Raw genomic sequence first — 25,782 nt, 5'->3', positions numbered from 1 at the left:
TGAAGACCTCAAGAGGATATTGGTGTTCTTACAACAAGGATATTGGTGTTGCTTCAACTCTGCTGAAGTAAATACCATGGAGAAAGCAAGCTACTTAGGCTAAAAGACAATGACAGCACTAAGATGTAAAATCAGTCTTCAGTAATTTTAAATTAGTTCTAGTCACCAGGGGAGTGAGAAAACTGGGACACTCAATATAATTTCTTTACTATAGAGCCTAGTCCTAGTCTTGAAACAGGATTTTGTTGAACCAGGCTCTGTACAAATACACAACAAAGAGGTGGTTCATTCTTCCAAATAATTTGAAGTCCAAATTTTAAAAGAAACCAACATACTGATTTTTAAGAAAGGGACTGATAAAATTTATGAACAGTRGTTAACAACGCCATTCATGATGATCTGAGGGCTCAACAGGTCATATCATAGTCTAGTCATATCTCTCATATCTTTCTAGTCCTATCATATCACATAAGAATTTGCAAGAGAACTAACAAACCTTACTGTAACTCTCCAATCTACTTAATCCAAGGGCAAGTATCAATTATGTCTCCCAATGCTGTGTACAAACTTATTTCTATGAATAGCTGATGATTCTGGAACAGATTATGTGCATACACTAAATGGTTAAAGGAAAGCGATTAAAAAACTTATCATACACAGGCTGTTTTTAGATATATACGTTATTAAGAGAGGTTGCGCAGTACTTGCTTAATTAATCTTTGCTGTCTTAACAGATGAACCAGATGTACTATTATGTTCTTTGTTCTTCTCTAAAGAGGGGATGAGCCGATTATTTAGCTCCATACAATAGAAGTTCATGTACCACAGTGAAGATTTTTTTTTAATCTGGGAGGCAATCACTAACAAGCTTCAGCTGCAACTGCTTGATGTAAACACAGCATGAACTTGCTCCTGGAGAATTAAATGACAACATTCCTTCTGTTAAGTACATGAAACCAATTTCTAAATAAGCATGTAGAAAGAGGGATGGAAAGGACAGAGTTTTGGAGGAGGGAAACTGTTTCGCCTTTCATACAGCATTATACTTTGTTCTTTTATAGACTGACACATTTTCATAGATAAGTTAAAATTTGCAAGGGTTCAAATACCATTTACAAATAGTATCCTGAGAGAACAGAAGTTAAAGAAATGTCAGTTAATGCAACAAATTCCCTATGTTATACACCATACAATCTCAGAGGTTTGGGTACACCATACAATCTCAGAGGTTTGGGAACATAAAGAAATACATAATGTTACATTCATAATTTTTTTTTGTGACTATTTCACAGGTTCACAGAGCATACAATACACTTCATTACTACTCTAGCAACCTAGTATAGCTACCTCAAAATCACATTTTCTTATTAGATTATATTTGAAAAGATCAAATTTATTGTACACCTATTAAAAAAAATCACTGTATAGCTAAATGATGGTTTATAGAAACCAGCAAATTCTTATAAATATGCTACTAAAATTAAATAGCAAAGTTTGAAATGAGTCAATTTTCATAATTTAATAATTCGTAAATTTGTTCTGTCAAACTTAACTCTACCTTCCTCGAACTGAATCACCCCTGAAGTTCTCTCTCTCTCTCTTTCAATACTCTTTCTCTTGTCATAACCAAAATTTCTTCCATAAAACTCACTTCCAAAAGTTCACAATAATTTGTCCTTTTAAATGTATTAGGTTATTTTGAAGGCATCAATAAAGTGTCAAGGTGGGTACTATTACCAGCAACTCTTTGGAGAAATAAAGTTTTTCAACCTGAAATTACTGAAAAAAGAACTTAAATAAAATAGATAAAGAGAAATCAAATATTTTTACATTAAGAAAACAGCCCAAGAAATTGTAAAATCACATTAACAATATGCTTAAAAACAATCAAACAAAATGAAATTAGGTCAAACAACAATGTAGCTGAAACAAAAATATTTTTTCCTCAAAGAAAACTTTTTTTTTTTTTATCTATTAAAACTATAAGGGATCTAGCATATCAGTCTGCCTCTTCACAATTTTAATTACGAAGTATGAATTAAACTAAGAACTAGAGTTATTTTTCACAGCCATGCTGAGACTTAAAAATCATAGTCAGCTATTTGGTTAAAAGTAATGCTCGCTCCTTTTCTTTCAGATAACAGCAGGCTCTCTCAAGCTGCCACAGTCAGTACTAAAGTGCTAACCTATGTTACCACGTTGTGTGTCACATTAAACTCCTATTTCAGCTTGTGAATTTCTGACAGATTAGTCCAATGAGCAATAACAGAAAACGAGAAGAAGGGGGAAAAAAGTTTCTTCTTATATTGGTGACCTTTCTCTTACCATCTTCCCAAACATACTGAAATCAACAGATTACTGACGAACAGATTGCTACCCCTTTTCAATCAATAGATCGATCAAGCAAAATAAAGCACATCTTACGCATGTACATCTGCAGAAGAATACACACAATATGGTCACATTCAACAGTACTAATATTAATTTGTAGCTGTATAAATCTACCAACAGCTAAGAAAGCTGTTCTAATTACCTAAAAGGTCTCTTTAGTACGGTAATCATGAAGTCACTGGATCAAAAGGCTACATTACAACCCTGTATGGCCAGGGACTGCAGGCTGTGTTCCAATTACTAACGACTTTTTATGTATATGATATTATTTATATAAGGCTACTGATATACTGTGCTGGCAAGATGCATCTGTGTACCTTCAAATGCACCAAAAGAGGCAGGAAAGTTTATCTTGATCAGTAACGAAAATCAGATAATCCCAGAATCTGTGGTTTATATTCCATCACTCTGACCATACAGAGGTTATAAAGCAAATGTTTTTTGACTGACTAGGCAGAAGGGTCCATCATAAAACTAACAGCTTTCATGAAGCCCAAGAAAAAGCTCTTTAGACCTTTTCTATGTAGGGATTTTTCTTTTTTCTCGTAAGAGTAGATGCTCTTTCTTTCTTGAAATTATAGCAGGTAGGACTACTTGGGGGAAGACAATTCTCATGGCCGGATTGCATTATGCAGTGTATTTTTATTTATTTTCCTCTGAAACAAGAGAACAGTAAATGCAACCAATCATCTGTAGATCAAGTTAATGCGGCAGAGACAGAGGCTGATGACATAGTCTCTTGTAATTTAAGTCTAGAACTTGAGAAATGATAAAAATAGAGAAACACAGCACAGCATGTTTGTTTATACACCAGAAACAAAATTAAAAAACTACCTATATCATTAATCAACTCCAAAAGCCACTTTAACAATCATCTCACTTCTCAATGTTCACTACTTAATTTTCAATGTTAATTCCACTTTTTAACAACATATAAAATAATTTATATTGCAAATATAGCCACATACTTGTATTTATGTAACTGTTAGAATTACTACCTTATTTTGAGGTAATGCTGTTCAGTACTATCTAAAAAGGAGTAATAAAGCACTATGAAGCAATCTCCAAATTCAGACACATGATATACTGTAATTATGCCTTGAATCAGCTTGCAATACCATCTTTGAGATTAAAAACCTTTTTGAAAAAGATACCCAACAACAAAAAAAAGAAATGTCACCACATTAACTTATATCACAAAGTTTTGAACGCTAAGCTTAACTGAGAACAGGATAGAAAGATTTTCCGCCATGAAAGAAGTCCCAAACATGTACTTAACTGGATCGTTTATTACAAATTTTCCAATTTAAAATCTTTTAATTTCTTAAAAATCTTATCACTAATTCTAGCTAGTTGTCAAGAGAAAGGACAAGTACAATGCTTCTGGACTTTCACAGTAAAGAACAGGCAAAAAAAAAAAACAGTTTAGAAGAAGAAAAAGGAGAATCAATAACTTCAATTATTCAATATTTTGCTGGTTTTGAGAAAGACTCACAACAAAAGCAATCTATTTATGGACATATGACCATTACAAAAGCATGTCTCATATTTTTAACACTCTCCAAAACAAAAACAGTTCCCACCTCTCTCTGTTCTGCTCCACAGTAAGGCCTCTTTGAGAATATCTTAGCACAACATACATTTTTAAACAGACTTTTTTTTCCTCTGGAAACATACGTACCTGCTCTAACTTTTCAATAGAAACTYTTCTGTATTAGTGGTAAACACTCTAGTCAAACCAGAAGTAAAACATTCATTAAACAGTCCCCACAACAGCAAGAGAGCTTGCACACAGTACACCAACGGCTGATCTAGCGAAAAAATAGTTCTCATTCTGCCAAGACTTGTTGAGTACAGAATGGAAAATTCAGTATTTTCAAACACTACCATAGTCTGAGCTTGCAGAAGCAATCACAGTCTTCTCACTTGAAACGATTTTTACATTGACATTACTCCCGTTTATCAGAACTGATGTATCAAGGGGATCTAACATAATGCGTTAATAGAGTCAGCATTATAGTTGTGATACTCAATGTCCCAGAAAGCCTATGCCATAATAAAAGTAATCTATTTATCAAAGAAGTAGATAACAAAACCAGATTTCTTTCCAGCTTTTCAACAACTTCACCATAGTTTAGAGTTATGAAAAAAGCCAGTTTATATATCAAATGCAAGAATATCAAATTCTCCTCTGTRAAAAGTAAGATATATAGTATTCTTTGAAGATACAAGAGGAAGGAATATTGCAGGTAAATTGCCACATACAGTTTAAGCTTATATAAATAATATTAGTTATTCCTTCATCCATTCCACGYGACAAGGCAAGAAGGCAAGGAAAAAAGAAAACAAACCTGTCACATTTCTATGTACCAGGAAAAGGCTTTTTCTTTCTTTTTGTTTTTGAATGAAATTATATTCCTCTCTCTCCTTCCAGCTGAGAGGATACTATATGCATCAGTGTTTTTGTGCATTTTTAACAGAGCTATATCATACTGGCAGTTAACATATTACTCAAATGTTATAGCTGTACATTTACTCTAACTTAAGATAAAAAGTTGAAGCTCTGTGGAAGGGCGCTGGTTGTTTTGCCATATTAGAAAACTTATTTTTTTTACTCTTACTCTAAATTCTTACACATTGATAACTAAACTAATCTTAGAAATTTGTGGTACTCCTACAGAAATTCAGATGCTTTTCTTAGATCTAGTATCAAACAGAACAAAAACGTCAACTAATTGAAATGCAGGTTATTATATATATGCTTTGTGTGTCACATTACACCCACAGAAATAGATGGCCTATGTAAAAATCTCATTTTCCAAATGAGCTATAATCAGAAATGAGTTCTAAGTATACAATCATCTGAACGTTACTCTCCGAACGCAACCAAATTGGGTAACAGTAAAAGCACACTTGATTCCGGATGTAAATGCTGACCTTTTTTTTTTTTTTTTTTAATGATCTAACAGTCTAACTTAATGCATTAAAGTGAAAATGCAAATAGAACTTAATTATTATAAATTATCCAGTAATTTTCAGCTATCAGTATAATCCGAGGTAAGTTATCACAGACCTCTGCAGAGGTGTCTTTCCAAACAATCTGGGATGTATTACCACGCAAGACAAAGGCATTAACTCCATTTTAGCTGATAAAGGTAACACTATAGCTCAAGTGTAACTAGATTCAGGCAACTCTCCTTATGAAAAACATACTTCACAAGAAAGCAGAAGCGCAATAAAAGATCTAAAAAAACATTATTCATGAGAAATGGTTAGAAGAACKGAATATCAAGAAGCAATCAGAAAAACATGTTGGTAGAGGAAATTCTGTTGGCTAATTTTGTCTTGTAAATTATAATCTTAGAACAGTAACAAAAATATCTTCCTACTTACTGGATGCAATATTAAATCAACAATCCTTGTCCACTTCAATGTAAAATGAGCTGATTTAATTTAAATCACTGCTGATAGCTCTTGCATCCTATTTAATACAGTTTTATAAAGAGAATAAAATTGCATTTCTCTTTAAATGCAAGAAGTCTAAAATGAAATTTTACCCTTCTATAAACTGAATGGATTCTCAGAGCCTTTGACATACACACCTGCAGTAGTAATGCATTGTTTCTTTGTATTCCTCCATTCTGTAGTAATTGCACTTGGACACAATGTAATTTTGCTATTCTGTGCAGTGGGTCCATGTGGATACACAAATTACACCCCCTGTGTTCCCGAAGTCTGCTAAAGTGAGCTGCTAGGAAGCATTAACTTGGGTACATTGGAAAGGAAACCCCATGACTTGTTTGCTGTAGAATGTAGACTGCATACCAGAGTTACACCGGTTACATTTTAGCACGCTTTGAAAGTATATTTTCTTCTTTCTTCCATGTTAAAAATAACGCTTTATCTTTTAAAATAAATTGGCCACATGCTCAAATTAACCATACAAGCAACAAGAAAAACATAAACAAGTCCTGTGTGAGTTCTGTCCCAGGCAACATGCCAAGTGGTGGTGGTCTCATTTGCAATCTGTTAAATTATTACAAAAAAGTGCATCTGAAGAGATACGTTTAAAGATTTTGTCCTCTAAAATGCTTACAGAAGTTAAAAAATGCTTCAACTTCCATTATCTCTTGGTATAAAAAAATCCAACCAAACAAAACCAAGCAAATTCAAATTCAGTCACAGGGAGCAGTAATCCACGTGTGTGCTAAAAATAATACCTGATCAATTAAAACTAACAAGAAAAATCAATGAATTTTCTAGAAGAGAAAGAGTACTAAAAACTTCTCAACTGAATATAGACAAAGGTCTATATTCACATATGTACTGACCCCCATATTCTACAAAAGGAAAAAGAAGTCTGATTTCCTCTCATTTTCCCTCCACAGAGGTGGCAAAATTTTACTTAAAAGTGTAACACAAAACCCAGAAGCCTCAACTTTCAAAGCAGTTTGCATTTGGAAAAGTGCAGTTTGCATAGGGTTTTTTTTTTTTTTTGGTGCTACTACTCTGTACTAATTATTAAGGAAAGACAAAATGAATGAGACAAATTCATCACTGATGTAAACCAATTCATTCACATGAATTTACAGCAGGAAAAACTTAGTCTTGTATCAACTGCAAAGATCAGACTTCTGAAAGGAATACACTCACTTTTTATTTGAATAAAATATAAGACCATTTTAAGGACTAATTATCATTAGAAGGCAAACATTAGATCAAGATTCAAGTTTATGTTGAAATTCTGTAAAATGAAGTATTTTTAATAAATCCTAGCATTAATTGAATATTAACATTTTGCTACTTACTACTGCAAAAATTCTATCTTCAAAAGCTAATAAGCAGAATTTGTGTGGATAGAAATTACTCATGTAAATATCAAGAAATTAACAATATGACAGATTTAATAGTTCTTGAATCTTTACTGAGATTGTTAATCAGCTTTGAAGCTGAAGTGGGCTATTTTCTGGGAGTACATGGGGAGAATGAACACAGTATTTGGCTCGTACAGCTTCTGAATCTACAAATGAAAGAGTATATAAAATGACTGTTGAATCAGTTGAATCAGATTGTTGAATCACAAAATGATTATTGAAGCAGCTAAATCAGTGGAAATCATCAGCWGAACTAGTCAGGAAGTCAAATATTTGATTTAAAACATTTCAAAGAGAGTACAATATAGTTTCAAGAATAATTTCCACGATGCCCATACAAACAAGAAAATGAAATCTTGTGGTATCTAACAGAAAAATGTATAGATATTGTAATACTGCTCCTAAGTATTTACTTAATTTGAAAAAATGAATAACTAATATCATAATCAGTGGAATATAAAATGTGTTGTACAATTCCAGAAAATTTTTAAAAAATGCAGTTAAACAGTAATCCTAGCTTCAACACTATTTCTGAAATCTACTTTAAATTCTATTATATTTCATGTTGTATTACATTAGACAGTTCAAGAGTTAAAGTTTAATGCAAAATTATTTTCAGAATTGGAGAAAGAAATCAAAGCAAAAAGTCATCATTTATAATATTTTATTTTGGTATTAACAGATTTATCTTAATTTCTTTGTGGTAACTTATGTTAGGTTTAATATAGCCTTTTTGTTGTCTCCTTACAGATTAATCTGGATATATTCAGAAGAAAAAAAAAAAACAATCACAGATATTACTTGATAATACTGCCATCTAGTGTACACTGTAAAATAGCAGAAATACTTGAAATTTTCATTCTGCAGTTTAATCTACAAGGGGGAATTACACACCATGTAATTGTACACAAAACTGTATGACTTCAGTGCTACCTAACCATGCATTGGAATAATGACACTTGCTCTCTCATTTGGATATAAAAATTAGCATGTTAAGTAGGCAGACATATTAATTTTGAAAAAATAAAGTAAAATTATGTTATATCACCACATAATGGTTAAAGCTTTAAATGAATCAAAAAGTTTTTGAAAATGACTGCAAGTCAAAATCAAGAGAATTTACAGCGAATATCCTATTCATAAATTTTACTATTTAATGCTGCCCACTCTTGACACTATCATTCACTTTCACATTACTTGAGTAAACCATTGATCCAAACTTCGGGTTGTGTCTTGAAACTTCCAATAGTTTCAGGCACAGCTCTAAATTTCAGAGTTGCAGATTAACAGGCAATCTTCTTGCTTCCTGACTGTACTCTCATCTTACGCCTGAAGAATTGCATTCTTTCARTCTTTGAATTGAAACTGCTATGTTTAAGAATCTCAGTGAGAGCTGGCTTCAAACACTTAAAAAGAAAGGCTTAACACAAGAAATATCTATGTGGTGGATTACCAGTAGAACTGGAGCAAATGAAATCAATTTCAATATTACTTGGATCGAATCTTTCGACATGTCTCACAGGACTGTTTCACAACACTCCTTTCCATTTCTTACCAGATTAAACCTAGCTCTGCTCCTGTGATACAAGTTCTACTCATGGAACAAGTAAATCTCTTTTTGCGTTAGAATTCTCTCTGAGCCTTTGCTTCAACATTTTGCATCTAAGTCAGAAAACCACTGCCTACTACAAAGTGCACAAAAACAGCACTCTGTAAGGAAAGGGATGTAACTAGCATCTTGACTGATAGATCTGATTGATAGACTTCACAGCACTATTGTAGCAATACGGTGAATTAAAAGATCATACAACATTCATACAGAAGTAATTAGCTCAGGCTGCCTCTGATGCTAACCAGATTAGTCAATCTTTTAACTAAAGGAGGTTGAAAGAAAACACTAATTGAAGGTAGGCTATCCAACAGCTGTCTACTGCATCTGTAAAGAAACTGAGTCCCCACCACTATTAACAACAAAGATATTCATATATCATTCATTAAACAGAGAGCCACAATTCTTTAGGTCCTGTATTTTCCAATTATAAGGTGTGTATATCTGTGATGCATTGCTCTGCAAATACAGAAGATGAATTCTGCAAAACTTAAACGTTTGTGAAGTTTGTGATGAATGATTAAAGCGTTAGCAATACTGTTGAGGGGTGTACGTTGAGGTGTGTCAACCTTCAGCATGTTTTTCCAGAACTTTATGTGAACACAGGAAGCAAATCTATTTAAATCTTGGTTGAATTTCAGATCTAACAAGAAGAAGTAGAAAATATTTCCATAAACGGAAGTTAAGCACAACTGGAGAGCAAGATAGAAACAGAGATCCCTAAAAGCAGACATGAAAGATCTAAGAGTAAAGCTGACAATAGGAAAGTACATTTACTTATCCAGAATACRTATTTATACTTGAGAAACCCAGAATTCTAGAAAAAACTTCAGATTTAGTTAATTTAACTCAACACCATAGTTATGCTGCCATCTAGTGAAATGTGATACTCAAATTCCTCTGCAGTACCCTTAGAGCAGGTGCAAATGAAAAATACTACTCCTAAGATGGGTATATCACAGGAAATACCTTTCACCTGTAAACAGCTAACTCCTCCCTAGACAAGGCGCCTAGTTTTGTCCACTGGACTATGAATACTTGAACGCATAAATCTGAAATGCAAATAGGCTAACAGACTTCAGTCAGAAACTAAGAGCTAATCAACATGCATTGCATTCCAGGACCAGGAAAAATATGAGCTATTAGAACGTTTCGGACCATTACACAGATACAATCCTGAATTCACAGTTAGTAATACAGAGGAACATTACCCTGAGCCTTAGACTTAAATTCCTGACATGGAATTTATTTTCTCATTACATTTTAATAGAACGATGACTTACCAAAATAACGTAATACATTTTCAGGAATTCTGGACAGTAAAAAGGATCACAGAAACTAAGTATACACTTACCTGGGAAAATATATTTGCAGTTGGAGCAACTCTGTTGTCCACAATACTATATAGTATTGCTAACAATCTGTCCAGGGGGAATGGCTTTGGCCCAAGGAGATGATTGCTGGTCTGCAACAGAAACAGAGATTCAACAGATTTTTCTAGAGTACCACAAGATGCTCTGCTTACATTGTTTTAGTCTCCAGGGAGGCATTACAATTCACAATATTCTTTCTTAATGCCTATTTACATATCATAGAAAACACTGAATAGATGCTCATTGATCAATACAATGATATAGATATACAGTTTTAACACAGGAAGACTCCAACCTGCACAATAAATAATAAATAAGAATATTTTGAGCTATAATAGAGAACCTGGAGCCAAGTTTCCTATTTGCCGTAGGATTTACATATGTGTTTGTTCTATGAATTATCTTGCCCAGTCTAAGGACTGAAGAGGAAAGACTGTATTTTATGGCATTCTCAAGGTTTCTTTACAGTTTATCAATGGTAAGACAGATCAGACATCTTAAAAAGCACCCAGAACTGCTAGTTAGAGAAGATATAAAGGTCTGGATTTATTCTATTGTCTATAGTCTGTCTATAATCCACAAGCACCTACTAAAAGGTACATAGAATAGTAGCTTTTACAAATCCGTAAAACCATCAAGTATTTTTGAAGCACTTTCTTGTATGTTTGGCTTACTGAACACAAATGTGTCACTAGCAYGTACATTCTGAAGAGACATATTAAGAGAAGATTCCACTAGAAGAGAAAGACGACTACTAGTAGACTCTTCCTCTCATATACACAATATTAGTTTCTCTATGTTCTTGTTATACAAAGTTCTTATAAATTCAATTTTAGAAAACAGAGCCACACATAAGAAAAAATAAATTGGCTCATATTAATCTTAAATCATATCATAACAGCATGTGCTTGGTGCTTTACTATTCATTTTAACAATATTTCTCAAAAAGGAATTGAGAAATATTGTTTAAATGACTTGCTAGAAGAAGCATCATATGCAGATTCAGAACAAGAGTTCCTCGTCTCAAATATCATACTAATCTACTCCAGTTCACAATCTTACATTATAGAACATGACAAGAATAACTTGGTAGATTGGGTCATTTTCAGTGCAGCACAGGTCACCTAATTTTCCATTGTCAAATCTGTATCTACTTTCCATGGATTTGAATAAATTCAGTATCATATCTTCTACTTTAACACCTTCAAAAAAAATAAAAAAAAAAAAAAACTCACAATACAATGCTCACAAGAGAGCACTGTAATTGTTTGCCCTATGCTGCATCTAAAGCCTTAAGGTTCTCCTGGGGAGCAGGATTAGCTGTGGAGTCAGGAAATACACCAGCTCCTCTCAGTACTATGCTGAAATCATTGGTAAAAGTTGTACTCAAAAACAATTGCCAAAAGACTACAGTTATTTAGATTTTTTTTTAAATTAGGAACCTACCTAAGAATCTGTAATGCTCCCTAGATACCTAAATTAATGGATTAAGAATCAGTGTAAGTACAACACTGCTGTTGATGGCAAATATGTGCACGGAAATTTGGAAGAAAACCCTCATGCTTGTCAAAACGGAGGTTAAAGCTAACACTGCAGTAACCTGATTTACCAAAAACACACTAAGCAAAAAATTCTCTAATGTCTGTTGAAAATGTAAGGACACAGACACGCCATTCTGCTGCCATAGATTTTAGCATAAATATTTCCTGATTTTAAAGTTTGCTTTAAAAAGAATTAATGACTGAGTAAATGCATAAGGAATCAACTACAATTTCTTACAGAAATGTTTTACTAAATTCTGAATAGTTAGAATAATTTATTTAGAATTCATAAATTTACACTGAGGAAAAAGAAAAAACATCAAAAAGTCTTAAAAATTACTTTTCTTATTTCCATTTCTATTCTCCATGGGATACTTCTGTTGTTCTATCCCAAAAGACTAGGCAGCAGTTTATGAAAAAGAGTATAAAAAAAATTCTTCTCCAGTTTCACTCTATTCTTATTAGACTATTGAAGATTCATAAAATTTTACATGAATTGCCTAAGTAATCCTCCACTGCTGCTGGAGCCTCAGAGAACAAACAAGCTTTTTGAAAACACAGGTGCAGACTATCAAAAAGTCTCTCACAAAGAATAATGATGAGCCACATATATAAATACATAAAAAACAAGTTTTCACATACCAGCTTTTGAATAGTTCCTGCAATAACACACAGAACCGTTCTCAGAAGCTTTTTTTTTTGCACGGCCAACTGCCACCGGATGTGCGTAAGCATGAAAGCTCACAGCTACTAAATTTGWATACCTAAGCATTGTCTAGATAAGCCGCTGTCACACCTATTTCAATTATGCTCAGAAAAATAAGGCCTCACAACAAAATAGAGGACAAAACATTTTTAAAAAGTTATGTAAACATATACCTTTCCCATCCTTCTTAGGTTTCTGGATTTTAGTGAGATAGATTTTTAACATTTCACTGTGACAGCACTCTTTGCAGCACCTTCCCAGGGCACCAGTAGCCCTAGCCAGCCCCAGGAGCCCCATGCCCCCAAGCAGGGCACCATGCAAGCCCCAGCCCAGGGGCACCTGCTCAGCTCTGCCCCAGGGCACCATCAGAAGTCCCTTGATGGACCTGCGCCTGGCCTGCTGCCTTGCCTTGCCCAGCCTGCTGCAGCCAGCTTGACAACTTGCTTGGCTGCACCCCATCGCTGCAGGCTCCTGCCACAGCCACCCTTGGCTCCTGGCTCGCCTTCGCATAGAGCGCTGCCCCGCACTTGCCACACTCTGGTGTGCACTGACATTAAACGTTGTATTCATTTGCTGCCAATGTTCAGATTCTCCATCCATTCCTCTTTCCTCGTAAGCTTCTAAACCGACTTTATTTTTTCACTTTGCTATATGGACAGCAAGGGTAGGAGTCACCTTGCTGATTAAGACATCTACATTTGTCTCCTTCTATACTCGATATCCTGTCATTGTAGTCAAAGGAACCCTAGAGCAGATGGCCAGCATCTACACGTATGTTCAGTAAACCAGCCTCTAGGSCATCCTTGCTACAGCTCCTCCAAGTAGCACGTGAAGCTTCACCATCTCACGTCCTTGCAGACACCAACATTTAACTGCCTTATCTGCAAACTGAGAAGGACCACTGAGATGAGGAAAGGAAACAAAGCATCCGTCATATGTGGATAGGCTGAGAGCTGGGGTTGTTCAGCTTGGAGAAGGCTCAGGATCTTGTCAACGTGTATAAACACCTCAAGGGAGGAGTACAGTTGACAGAGCCAAACTCTTCTCAGTGGTGTCCAGTGACAGGACAAGAGGCAATGAGCACAAGTTGAAATACAAGCAATTACATTTAAACATCACAGCTCTGTAGAAGCTRTATTTGTGCTCTATTTCGTACTGCTGCAATTCTGCCTGCCTTGTCACTACAGACTGGCGGGGTGATCATGGAGTTTTGTCTGTCCCTAATTGCTGTCTCTGGCCCTGATGCTGCTGCACTGTACCCTGGCTCCTCAGTGGCGAGGTTGGTGCTGCTGCCTGCTCACCTTCCTTCGCGCAGTGGCCGGCCCTCGCGGCTCCTGGGCACCGAGCTGAGAGGGATGATGCCTCCATCTCTTGGCTGTGCTCCTGTACACAGAGCTACATGCCAGCTTCAGACTAAAACTGCATTATCAGAATACTGCAYGTTTACTGAACTTCGTGTTTACGGAGCTTTCCTGTTGTTTATCCTTCTTCACATCATATACATTTTTCTTCACATCTCAACTGACGCTGATGGACATTGGGGCCTTACAGACTATATTATATGTAGTAATATTGAATTTAACAGAAATGTAAGTTCCTGATTTGCAATGTTAAGTATTTTCTAAGTAATATTTTTTTAAAAAAGGAGAAATACAGTTCATAGAGCAAGACTGGCTAATAATAGCCTTTGATCTCTGCAGGCAGCAGGACTGCAGAGAGAAGTTAGGACTACAGAGATTTATTTATGACACAGACTGTAGAAGTTCTAGTGTTAGAATTACTTGYTCCCTTTTAAGTCTGCATTTCATTCTCTCTACGTTGACATTCAACTTTCTTTTTTTATAGCGTACATTGATTTATTCTTACCAGCAGCACAGGCAAAATTAAAGAAGAATTTCAWGAAACACAACTACTCATTTCTTCAGCAAAACAAAAAGCCATCTCCATCTCCAATACATGTTTTAGCTTTTAAAATCCAGGAGGTGTCTCCAAAGCTACCTCTTGGTTAACAAACAAAGCATCGTGAAAAAATATTGGAAATAAGTAGTCAAAACATTACTGAAACCTTATTTACAGATGAACCTAATCCACTTCAGCACAAGACCCTCAGTCAGAATGCAAGCATGGTATAAGCTATGAATTGCATTTCTGATTCTAAACATGCCAGGTCTGTGAAGCATATTCTTTCCTATCCAAAAAAAAATAAAAGTGAATAAATATACAATAGTTGAAATGTGTCCACTCTAAGTAGCTAGCAAGCAGAGTCAGCATGTAGTAATCCCTGAAGTTACATTTAGGATACTGTTATTTCACAAGTTGCTTGTTCTTACTACTATCAGTTCCCTGCTTTGGCAAAAAATTGTTTTGGATTTTTAGATTACTTGCCAGAAATAGTTCTTGGGGAAAAGCCAGAAGAGTTAAATAACATTGAAGTGCTTCTTCCAGGAGTTACATTTATCMGAATTCTTAAGGAGAAATGAACTCCCATAAGAACGGGAATAGTTTAGAAATATTTCCAAACCGACAACGGTAAAAGAATGAGGTYTGTAAGAATCTCTCGCAGGGAGCTAAAGCAGAGTAACACTGAAAAATAGTTTTATAAAATTCAAGGGACCCCTCATTTCACTTCAAAATAAAGAAAATTATCTTCCACATTTAGTTTAACAAGACTTTTCACCAGTTGCCACTGCTTGTGCCCTTTATCTATCAGAGTGTCAGAGTCCTGTGTTCCCACTGTTCAACTGGCCTAAGTCTTTTAACAGTCCCACAACTGTGAGCCATGTATTCACATTATCAAATTTCTTAAGCAAKAACAAAAATCAAAGGTTTTCTTTAAGAGTAAAAGCTTAACCCAAACTTAATCACCTGCACAAAAGAGAGCAAGTTCTTAATCTGAATTGGCTGAATTTTTAATTTTTTTTATCATAGTGTTAAAGATGGAACTGTATCTCTCACTTTTTTGAGTAGAAAGCATTTCTGAACTTCCCTGGTTGTTACACAAATGAARCATCTTAAATTGTAAACTAGAAATTCTAATACAAATGAACCCTACATTTGAACTGAGACGGATACACCAGACAGTCTTCCCCCTCTCTATCTCGCACGTCGTCGTATAAAAAAAAAAAAAAAAAAAAAAAAAAAAAACAGAACACCAACAAACATGATCTACTAGGGGACTGACATCAGAGAAGGCATACTGCTGCAAAAGTAGCTCAAAACACTCGTGAAGATGTTTGCCCACTACACTGGCAAAACATTGTCCCAGAACAACCACGCAAAGATATCCAGCAAATTCTGCTGTTATCAGCAACATGACAGTTAAGGGAATGATAAAGGCATTTTCTTTCTCTTGAGGAATTCAAGTATATTTATTTTTTCTGATAAGGAAGTATTAGGCTCTGGACTGAACAAAGAGTTAAGAATCAAGAAACAGATTTTTAGCCTGGCTGTGCCTCAACTTTGAAGGTAGAAATTATTACATCTAATGTTAGCTTCCTGCCAAGTAAGTACATACAACCAAACTAGTCTTCTAAGTTCCCATTGCAGTCAGCGGAAATCTGATAATACAGCTGATGGTGCAATTCTTCTGACTAAACGGAGAGTCCACTTAGGATGAGATGGATCACACTCTATGCTCCAATGCCTGCAACGACTTTCTCTGCACTGTCTGTAAAAGCTGACTAGCTGACTAGAAAATGAGTCTTAACTTGTAACATTACATATGTCATCTTTTATCCCAGTATTTCAATTTCCTTCATTATACAATTGTAGTACCACAATCTACAAGTCTACTTCTCTGTGACTAGACTTTTTTTGGAAATAAATCAATAGGTTATAAATGTTAAATTTTTTWAAAAAAAATTACGTTATAAATATACATAATACATGTACTTGCTCTTCCTAGTGTATCAAGCCTCTGTCRGTACAAACTGGTGCAGCTCCACTGAAATCAGTGGTGTTTAGCCATTTCCATGAAAAGTTTAGTTAGTCTGATGGAACAGCAACATTTTTGGTCACTTTATACATAAACAATAGATAGAAGTGCAGAGTTTCCAATCATCATCACATAAGTTTAAGCTCTTATATTTTCACTGCAACACTAAGAACTAAAGTGACTTGATTCTCACAAYTGTTAATTACCTATTACTCTAATATCCCTACAAGAAATTCTGAGATCTGGCTCTTCCATGTATGATGCAGTTTGATTAGCTCTATTGCAAATTTAGTCATACACAGAAATATGGCTTTAGAAGTCAAATTAATGATGTTAAATTCTAATTAAATAAAATGTGTACATCATACAGAAATTATCATCAAATAAAACAAGTGCACTGGTAATGATTACTTCACAAAATACTGTTCTTTCTACAGCCAAGAACATATGAGGTAAAGCAACACACTAAATCGGTGTAAGAGCAGAAGAAAAATCTTTGTTCTTGACCTCARAATAGAAAGGTAAAATATATACCTTTTCATGTTTCTTCATAAAGTTAGTCTTCTTAATTTTCCCATGATGCTGTAAACAAGAAAGACAAAAGCAAATATGATATGCAAAATTCATTTTATAGTGATGACAGAATCAAAAAAGTCAAGAGAACTCTGAATTACATCTTATGCAACTTAYGGTAGCACACTGTTCTGGTTCTGCTTCTTTCTTGCACCTCCATTATTTATCTCTGACCTTAGCAGCAACCCTTCCTACAAGAAACCCTAAAATCACATTTGCCTTACTCCTTGCTTCGTTGTGTCCAAACTGTACAAAACCAAAAAGTCACTCTAATATTGTTTTGTGAAAACACACACATTTATTTTCTGATCCAATCAGAGACTGTTTAGAAGAGACAGTAAGATTTTTTTTTTAATACTAACTTTCTATATGCCTCCACCTTCCTCCCACCCTCCATCGATTTCATGAAAAAGACAGATGCTTTATTTCTTCCTCTTTSCAAAAATGTTTAAGTGATGGCCACTTGATTTTCAAAATGCATCCATTTGAATGAGCATTTATCTTGATGGTATGTAAGTTGACAGAACAATAGCCAGGAAGTAAATCAATTCAATACAAAGATATTTAAAGGTGCAGAAATTGAAGGACAAACAGAAAGCAGGAGTGGGGAGGGAAGAGCATCTTTTATAAAGGATTAGCTCTTAGATCTCACAGAATATATATAGTAAACTAGATGTCATAAATGAGGAGGGAGAGGAAGAAAAAGAGAGATGAAGGATGACAGCAAAAAAAACAAATAAATRTAAGAAATATTTAATAAATCATATTAAAATGAGTTTAATAAATTAATAAACCACGTAAAATGAGTGGAAAGGCCCAGATATAACATTCCTAAAACATATCTGAGTGCTATTTAACACTTTCCGTGTTCCTGAGAAGAATATCTTGTTAGCATGCTTAATKAATCAAGGGAAAATAATCGCCAGTGATGGAATTCAATTTTCATTCTAATGTTTTAAATCTTGTACTTCGTGTTTGCGGACTTCARTGCTCAGCTATGTCAAGATCACAGTAACTAGCTTTTTTCAACTGACTTCTGAAGAGTGTAATATTGTATAGAGCTGTAAGTTTCCCTTAAATAATCCACCAAACTAAAAAATGTATAGTTCATTCAGTTAAAACATGTCACACAAACACTTAGAGAAATAATCTCTTCCTGGTGACTTTGAAAAGAGTACTGCTGGGATAATAGAGATCAGCTGGAAGTGATCAACCCTGAGGCTATGGGGCATGATAATGATGGATCACAACAAACTGTTCTTGCACTTTAAAGATTATACTAGGATCTCCATATGGAAGAACAAAAAACTTGTTTCAAAGCAAATGAGTAGGTACACTATTTCTGTGCAAGTACAAAGAAACACCTGAAATTCAGACCTRTTTTTCAGTTTTTAGTGCTCTCTATTAAAACATAGAAAATAGACACTTTACATATATTGTTCTCTTTTGTCTAAAACTACTTTTACAAAACTGTTTCCTATTTTTCACTTAAATTGTCACAAAGCTTTTTAGTTTTCATATAACTAATAACATCACTGTAGATTATTATTTTATTGCTCTRTGAGGTTGTTAGCATTTCAGGCTGTTAGAGCCTGTAACTCTATCTGAAGCTGTAGGGTAACACAACACCTATACTAGCAATGCAGATTAGTAGCTCAAATGGTATTCCTCTGTTTACTTCCCTTTTGCTATCTGGAAATCCTTAGTTAATTACTCAGAAAAAGCAAGCAAGCAAGCAAGCAAGCAAACACTAATCTACTTTGAATCTCACTACAACCCCGACAAAAGTAAATTATATTTTTATAGCCCACATGACATATACAAACACTGAACTTGAATTTTCTCCAGAAGTGTTGATCTTGTCAGGCTTTGAGAACCAGCTATTTTTGAACTTTGCCATAGCATGAAATGAAGTGCTAATTGCTCTCAAACGAGCCCCCTGGCAGGAATGACAACTTCTCCTCTTTTACCAGTTCTTGGGAAAATATTAAAATTTATTTATTGAAATGCCTACACAGTCCATTGCTTCAAACACTTTAGAAGTTCATGTTGCGATCACTTCTAAAGGTTTTGTAAGGCTCGTAAGCAAGAGGTGGAAAATAACTTTAGAGATACTTCAAWAAAGTAGACAGAGAAAAAGAAAATTAAGGTTGTTCAATGAACACAAGCCAAAAGCTTGACAGTTTTTGGTAACATGCTTTACTGACTTGATTCTTGTAGGCTTCCCTGTTTCTCTGAGTTCCAARATTGATTTTGCTCATATTTTTCCTTATTCTTTTTTCAACAAGTGAAACTCTTTACAAAGAAATTGCTTTTGCCAAGTAAAAAAACCAAAGGTTGTCCATAAAGAAAACTTGTCAGTCTGCACTTATTACAAATAATCCTCTGATCTTCTAAAGAAAGGACTAGAGAGAAAGGCTCATTGTAGGATCRTATCAGAAACATAAAATTCACCCTTAGAACTAATAATATACTAGTATACTTTTAATGGGAACTGTAGTAAACTTCTCAAAACATGTGTATACAACTTTTTCTTCAAGAGGGAACTTCTTCAATAAGCATATTCTTACAAACCTCTCACCTTTTCTTGTTCATATTTTTTTTCCAGTTGTTCAGTCATCTGCGATGAATACCATATACTTCCACACACACACACATATTAATACACACCGTTATAACATTTAATACCTTGAAGTTAGTAAAATGTTTAGAAAATATGACTGCCCAATCACTTTTCTAAAATCTGTCTTCCTGCCTGTATTTTGACAGATTAAAGASCTTAAAAACAATGCAGTGAGGCAGACTTGTAGGTGCAAACAAATCCTTGGTAAGGTCTGGAAGACAGGCTACAAACAACAGCACCATAGCACTTACTTGCAGCATGACCAAGACATAGTCCAAAGGAAAAGTAAAACAAACAAACAAACAAAAAAACCCCCCAACCTGTACTTGGCAAGAACTCACAGAAAAAGAGGCTTGGTTCACAGTCTGCTACAGAGAATGAATATATTAATCATAAAATATGCATTACCTTCACTTCAGCATAACAAGTGCCTGCTAATGGAACTACATCTGAAAAAGTAATTGTTTGMAGGTTTTTGTTTCAAAAGCTTAAAACTATAAATAAGTTGATAAAGTGTTACGTCATTTTACTTGACGAAAGGCGAATAAACTGTAGTGTTTTGCACTTTCCTCTCAAATCTAAATATGGTTTACACCCAAGAACATTGCAGACACTTGACTAAAGTTCAGGAAAGAGTTGTATCAACTCACAAATGCAAGGCACAATCCTTGTGTTATATCAGTATTATGCATGACTTGGACTGAAGAACAAGTAGGTTTTATTACACATTAATAATGACTAACTGATCATTATCAATCATAATATGTGATCCACAGATAAACTTACGATCAAAGCAAATGAACTACACATAATAGTTCATTTTGAAATCTATTTTAAGAGTTTTAAATTGGGAAAAGTGGTATGCAGGAATCCAGCGTATAGCACTAAGAAAAAAAAAGCCGTTACCTTAAGAAAGAACCTCTTATCTGTCCTAACAGGATTGTAGGAAGCAAGGTAAGCAGCTATCAGAAGGAATTTAGAGTAGTAAGGAAGTTCCACATGTGCATGTGCAGAAAGTCCTGTAAAATAAAGAAACAGTTTAAGTCCTGAAACCCACTCTAAACCTCCACAGAGTTCAAAATTAGACTTCTCTGCATTCTGTTTCACTACCACAGTCTATTTGTTTTTTTCCTTCTCTCTTGCTGTATTCCTATAATTCATGTATAGCAACTTACTACAATCCTGTTAGCACAGAAATAAAATCAGTAAAGRGACAAGGAATGATGGCATGTAGCTGTGACTTCAAAACAGAATTAGTGCTCTAAGGTCCTTCTAGACTTTTCTCAGAAGCTCTATTTTATTAACAGTGGTTCATAATTCACTAAGCTGTGATCTCCCTAATTAATATTTGCAGCACTTTCATTTAAGGTAATTTGGATGGCAAACAGTATAGATCAAGAGATATATTTAAATACCACTGCAAAGTGTTTCTCCAAGACCCGACCTACAGGCTACTCTAGACCACGCCAGACAGTTCAACATATGAATCAGGCTACTATAGAGCAGAAAGAACCACTGCTGCAGTATTTCTGAACAGCAGTTCAGCATCTCACCATTTTTAAAGACTCTTATTTCCTAAAGAAATGTTTTCAAAACATTAAACTCAGTCCAGTTAATCTCATCTGCTACACATGCAGTCCATAATTAAATTGTCACATATTACAAGCATACAGGAAGTATAGTCTGAGTATCCTCCTTCCCTCTTTTCACTTTTAATCTGTGACTTTTCCTTTTACATTTGCCCCACTCTGATCACTGTAGTTGCTTATTTTGCTCAACTTAAGCATAACATTAGGATAATCAAGCCACTTTATTTCATCAGTTGTATAACTAGAGAGACCCCAAAAGGGTCTCTTTTGTGACTTCTCTTACAAGTTTTCAGTTGAATTGTTTCTTGTTCTGTGAAGTACCAGCACTTCTATGCTTTAATTCACAAACATTAAAGATCAAGGCATTAAATGTTTAAAAGCAAAAATTAGAGCCCTCAGTGTGAGGGGAAACATCCTGGATGACAGTTACTGATAATTTCCTTTCAGGTAGTCACAAAAGAACAGCAGCTTTCATTTACAATCAAGAGGATGTTTGGTACTGCATGTTAATTACAAACTGCAATACCAAATTAAAGAAACTTTTACCCATAGACAATCTAGCTTAGTATAAAAATGTCTGTTTCTCCTCCATTTTTTTGATCTGCCAATATTAGCATTATGCACTGAATGCTTTTTAAGCATAATGCTATTGTGAAATGCTAGCAAGACAATTTTTCCTACTGCATATACCTAAAAATCCTGGAAAACATTTTGAAAAAAATCTCTTTTGGGAGTTGTCAGCTGTGAAAGTATTTCATGGCCATCTGGGCAGGGAGGGAGAGAATTTATTAAAAACACTTTGAATCAAACATCTTTGGTCAATAACRTAGAAGAAACACTGATTATAAAGCAAATATAGGATGCAAAGTCTAATGACTGCAATTATCTTAACAGACAGTTCTAAAAAGTGGCTATTTTATCTACTGTCTAATGAAGGAATTATTTATCAGGATAGATAATATAGAAAAAGTGTCCCAAATTAAAACCCGATCAATAAGCCATGACTGACTGACATCACTAAGAAAATATTTCAGTAATCCTTCCTAAACTGTAAATGAAAGCTAATAGAGACAGCCCTGTGTAAAGTGTAAAATCCACAAAGCTGTACTGCTTCAAGGAAGGCACAGAAAGGTAAGTCTTGCAATTTGGACATTTCACTTTACCAAGAAACAAGGACATATGACACCGATATTATTTAGGAACGCGCTAAGCCAGYATGCTGCCTTCTCCGTGCTTAGACAACTCTAAACATTCCTCACCTATTTTTACATGAGAATATTTATTTTATGGAAACCTGATTTTGCCCAYTTTGGACTGTAGGAGACAACTCCCATGAAATATGCTACAGGAAAAGATGCTAGAAGCCCTTCAGAGAAGGCCTTTTCAAAAAATCTAATTTCCCTAGACTGAAATTGAATACTAATAGGCAGTCTAGTTCATATTAATTTCATTCACATATTATCAGATAACAGCAACCAAATCAACCTGAAAAATATATATTTTACATTAGAAGCCCACAGAGAGCTACTACATCTGATACCTTTCAACTGCCCAGGTTCTCCATCATCATGCTGCAAGCGCTCCCACTGTGAGCTAAAAGACAGATAATGCAAGTATTTATACAAAGTATATGCTATTCCTAGATGAAATTCTCTTTTATTAAGAACCACTCATTTAGTATGTTTATTTTAACTTCATGACACAGTGTACATTGCAGTTACTAAGATAATAATTAAAAATATTTAGTCTTATATTGCAAATAACATCTGCATTTTCTTGACACTTAAGCATATTTGAAGAAAATACAGCAAATACTTTTATTTATATATCTTAACAATACTGAGTATAAACTAATTATCAAATAGTAAACTCTCTCCATCCAACCCTCACCAGTAAGCAAGTACCAATAGTGTTTTAAGTTGCAAGAACAACACAGAATTAGATAACAAGTAAGGACATTGATAGCTTTAATTTTTGCTAGCCTAATAACTGTATTTATCCTACTGATAACAGTATTATAATTATGTCATAACGTACTTTTGAAACCTTGGTAAAAAACAAAGAAATACTCACTCCTCACTGAAAACTTCTAGAGGCATCAAAATAAACATTTTGCCAGTGGAAACAATTAATTGCTAGTAGTTTGGTGCTTCCCTAAACAGCTGCAAAAATTGCACTTTGAAGCTTCCAACGACATTGTTAGAAATGTCATGATTTTATTTCACCCATTCATATAGCACCTGCGGTTGGAGAGGGAACCCAATTTTGTTAAAGTGTCACTGATTTACAGAGATCTTCATGCATAGTGTCTCCGATAAAACCCTGTCTCTGATTTACTTTTCATGTATTACATTTTTATCAGCCTTGACCCATAAAACTTATGAAAACAGTTTAATGAGAGCTGATGTAGATCCAATGAATGAGCAACCAAATTATCAATGAACAAAGTTTTTTCCAATGTCTTTCTTACAAGTAGAAAAAAGTTTTATTTTCATCTCCATTTTAGCAGCAGAAGAGTTGATAAAGTTCTATTGCCACATTTTACAGCTTGAAGAAAACTCCAGTGGTTATAGTTACGTGGCCAGAAAAATTGATACAGTTGTTTTAATTCCTCAAGTATTTACAAATATAGACATAAAACCTACAATTATTATGCAGAAAACTCAAATTTATAATCAAAGAAAACACCAAAGAGGGAAAAACAGTTATTTTGTAACAATTCAAGTTATTTTATAACATACTGTTATATTACACCCTAATTAGAGGAGGCAATTATAGAATATAAAAAGTTAGGAAGATCCTGAGTAGACTGTGTAATGATGATCAATACTTACTATAAATACGTGCTTAAAGCAAACAGAATAATACCTCATTATACAGTGAAGGCTAACTCACTGGAGGGAAATCAATTGTCTTTTTCAAAGAATGATCACTTTTCCAATGAATTTAGCAAAGACTTTTACTACACTCCCAGCTTCAGTGACCAGAATATTCTATAATCTAAATGATATTCGAAGGGAAGAAATTATTATGTTTGTATCAAGATAGAGAAACTGAGCAATAATGGATTATTTCTACTTACATGGTGTAATATCAGAATCACAAATCTTAAAAAATGGAAAAGAAATTAAGCCTGAGTCTGTTGTTAGCATTAAAAAATAAACAGCATAATCCTTTTTCTAGCACCCTGGCAAGATAAAAAAAAATACACAAAGAATCTAAAATTATTCCAATACGAAACTCAGGCCATTAGCAAGCACCAACTCTTAATGCTGTCAAAAATGATAATTCCATATAAGGAAAATTTTACCCATGAACAATTAAACAAGGGTCAGATAAAGCACAGTAAATGAACAAACTCAGCTCCAGCAAACAAAGCTAAGGAATACAAATATTCAATGTGTGTAGTGTTTTTATAGAATTTGGAGGCTGGCATGCATCTACAGTATAGTGAAGGATCTGCTGAGTCAACTTTGTGTGTTTTCATCATATATTTTGATGCTAGATTCCCACACTTAACAGTTCCACACATGACAAAACTTATCTGTCTGCTTGGCCATTACTGAAGAAAAGACTACAATCTTCTTTTGCTGCTTTATTTATCAAATAAACTTATGTGCCTCAAATACAGCTTTGCTTATAATTTTGCTTCCTAAGGAACCCTATTTGTACCATTTTATGGCAAGAAAAAAATCTATGTTTAAAAGCAAAAAACAATCTGTCTAGCAAAAAAAAAACATTACCCATGAAACTTGCTTAAGTAAAAGAAAGAAAAAGAAAAAAAGAAGAGGGGGCGGACGGGGAGGATTACCTGGATATTTCCCGGAGATAAACAGTCTGCATTGCCTTCTTCAAATGAGGTTCAATATTTTTCCAGAGTTTTCGAGTGTCACGTTCATTTGCTGCACCAAGTCAGAATCAATTCTATTAAATGTTTAATTTATGGAACACTAAAACTCTTATCTCCAACATCTGAACAATCACAAGCAAGAAATAATCAGCTCAACACCCTGACTCTGAAATGTATTATAATGAGGTACCGCCATTTGCATGAACACATTACCATGCAAGAATGTTTCTCTGTGTTTATTCTGAGACATTCCAGCGCAGCTTAGCAAAACCTCTGCCCTTGTTTTCTCCTCTTAGCTACACAGAAAAATGCCTTCCTTCRCTACTTCACAGAAGCACCAGTGGTTGAACGAAGAGAAAGCTTTACAAGGGAGAAGTTCTCACAGTATTTCCTTCTTATTTCCATAAAACACTATCAAGAAAGGTATTCATCTGCTTTTGCTGCAAATGCTGCCTGCTGGCTGAAACTGGCAAAAGCTATGCTGTTGTGATCAGAGAAATGAACATCATGAAGATCARAGCAAAATCCTCCCCAAAACTAATGGGAGGGCACCTGCTCAAATTAAGGACAGATACTTGCCTTCTCCTCTGACCACTGGTTCACAGTATTTAGAGAAATTGAGTGCTGCCTATAGAAAGTAAAAAGGAAAATATATTAAAAAGGTACTATACATCTGATCTAGCTACAGAAAATAACACGTAGCACAACTCTGCAGTTTG

The 25,782-nt window shown here is 34.6% G+C and overlaps 1 protein-coding gene across 5 annotated transcripts in view; it reads right to left on the bottom strand.

The window, feature by feature from the left end:
* Positions 1 to 25,782, bottom strand: part of ORC5 (origin recognition complex subunit 5) — a 79,180-nt gene that overhangs the window by 32,387 nt on the left and 21,011 nt on the right. For all 5 annotated transcript variants that reach the window (XM_085298336.1, XM_085298356.1, XM_085298363.1 and 2 more), the window contains 6 exons: positions 25,643 to 25,691; positions 25,025 to 25,115; positions 22,754 to 22,806; positions 20,531 to 20,643; positions 16,963 to 17,010; positions 10,229 to 10,339 (listed from right to left, as the gene is read on the bottom strand). In XM_085298336.1, the coding sequence (XP_085154462.1) occupies positions 10,229 to 10,339; positions 16,963 to 17,010; positions 20,531 to 20,643; positions 22,754 to 22,806; positions 25,025 to 25,115; positions 25,643 to 25,691 (465 nt within the window). The remainder of the gene's footprint in view (positions 1 to 10,228; positions 10,340 to 16,962; positions 17,011 to 20,530; positions 20,644 to 22,753; positions 22,807 to 25,024; positions 25,116 to 25,642; positions 25,692 to 25,782) is intronic.

The sequence above is a fragment of the Rhea americana genome, unplaced genomic scaffold (assembly GCF_003343005.1).
Source record: "Rhea americana isolate MKP2758 unplaced genomic scaffold, rheAme1 scaffold_1, whole genome shotgun sequence".
Classification (NCBI taxonomy): domain Eukaryota; kingdom Metazoa; phylum Chordata; class Aves; order Rheiformes; family Rheidae; genus Rhea; species Rhea americana.
The sequence above is the reverse complement of the archived record's forward strand: the minus strand, read 5'-3'. Positions and strand labels throughout refer to the sequence as shown.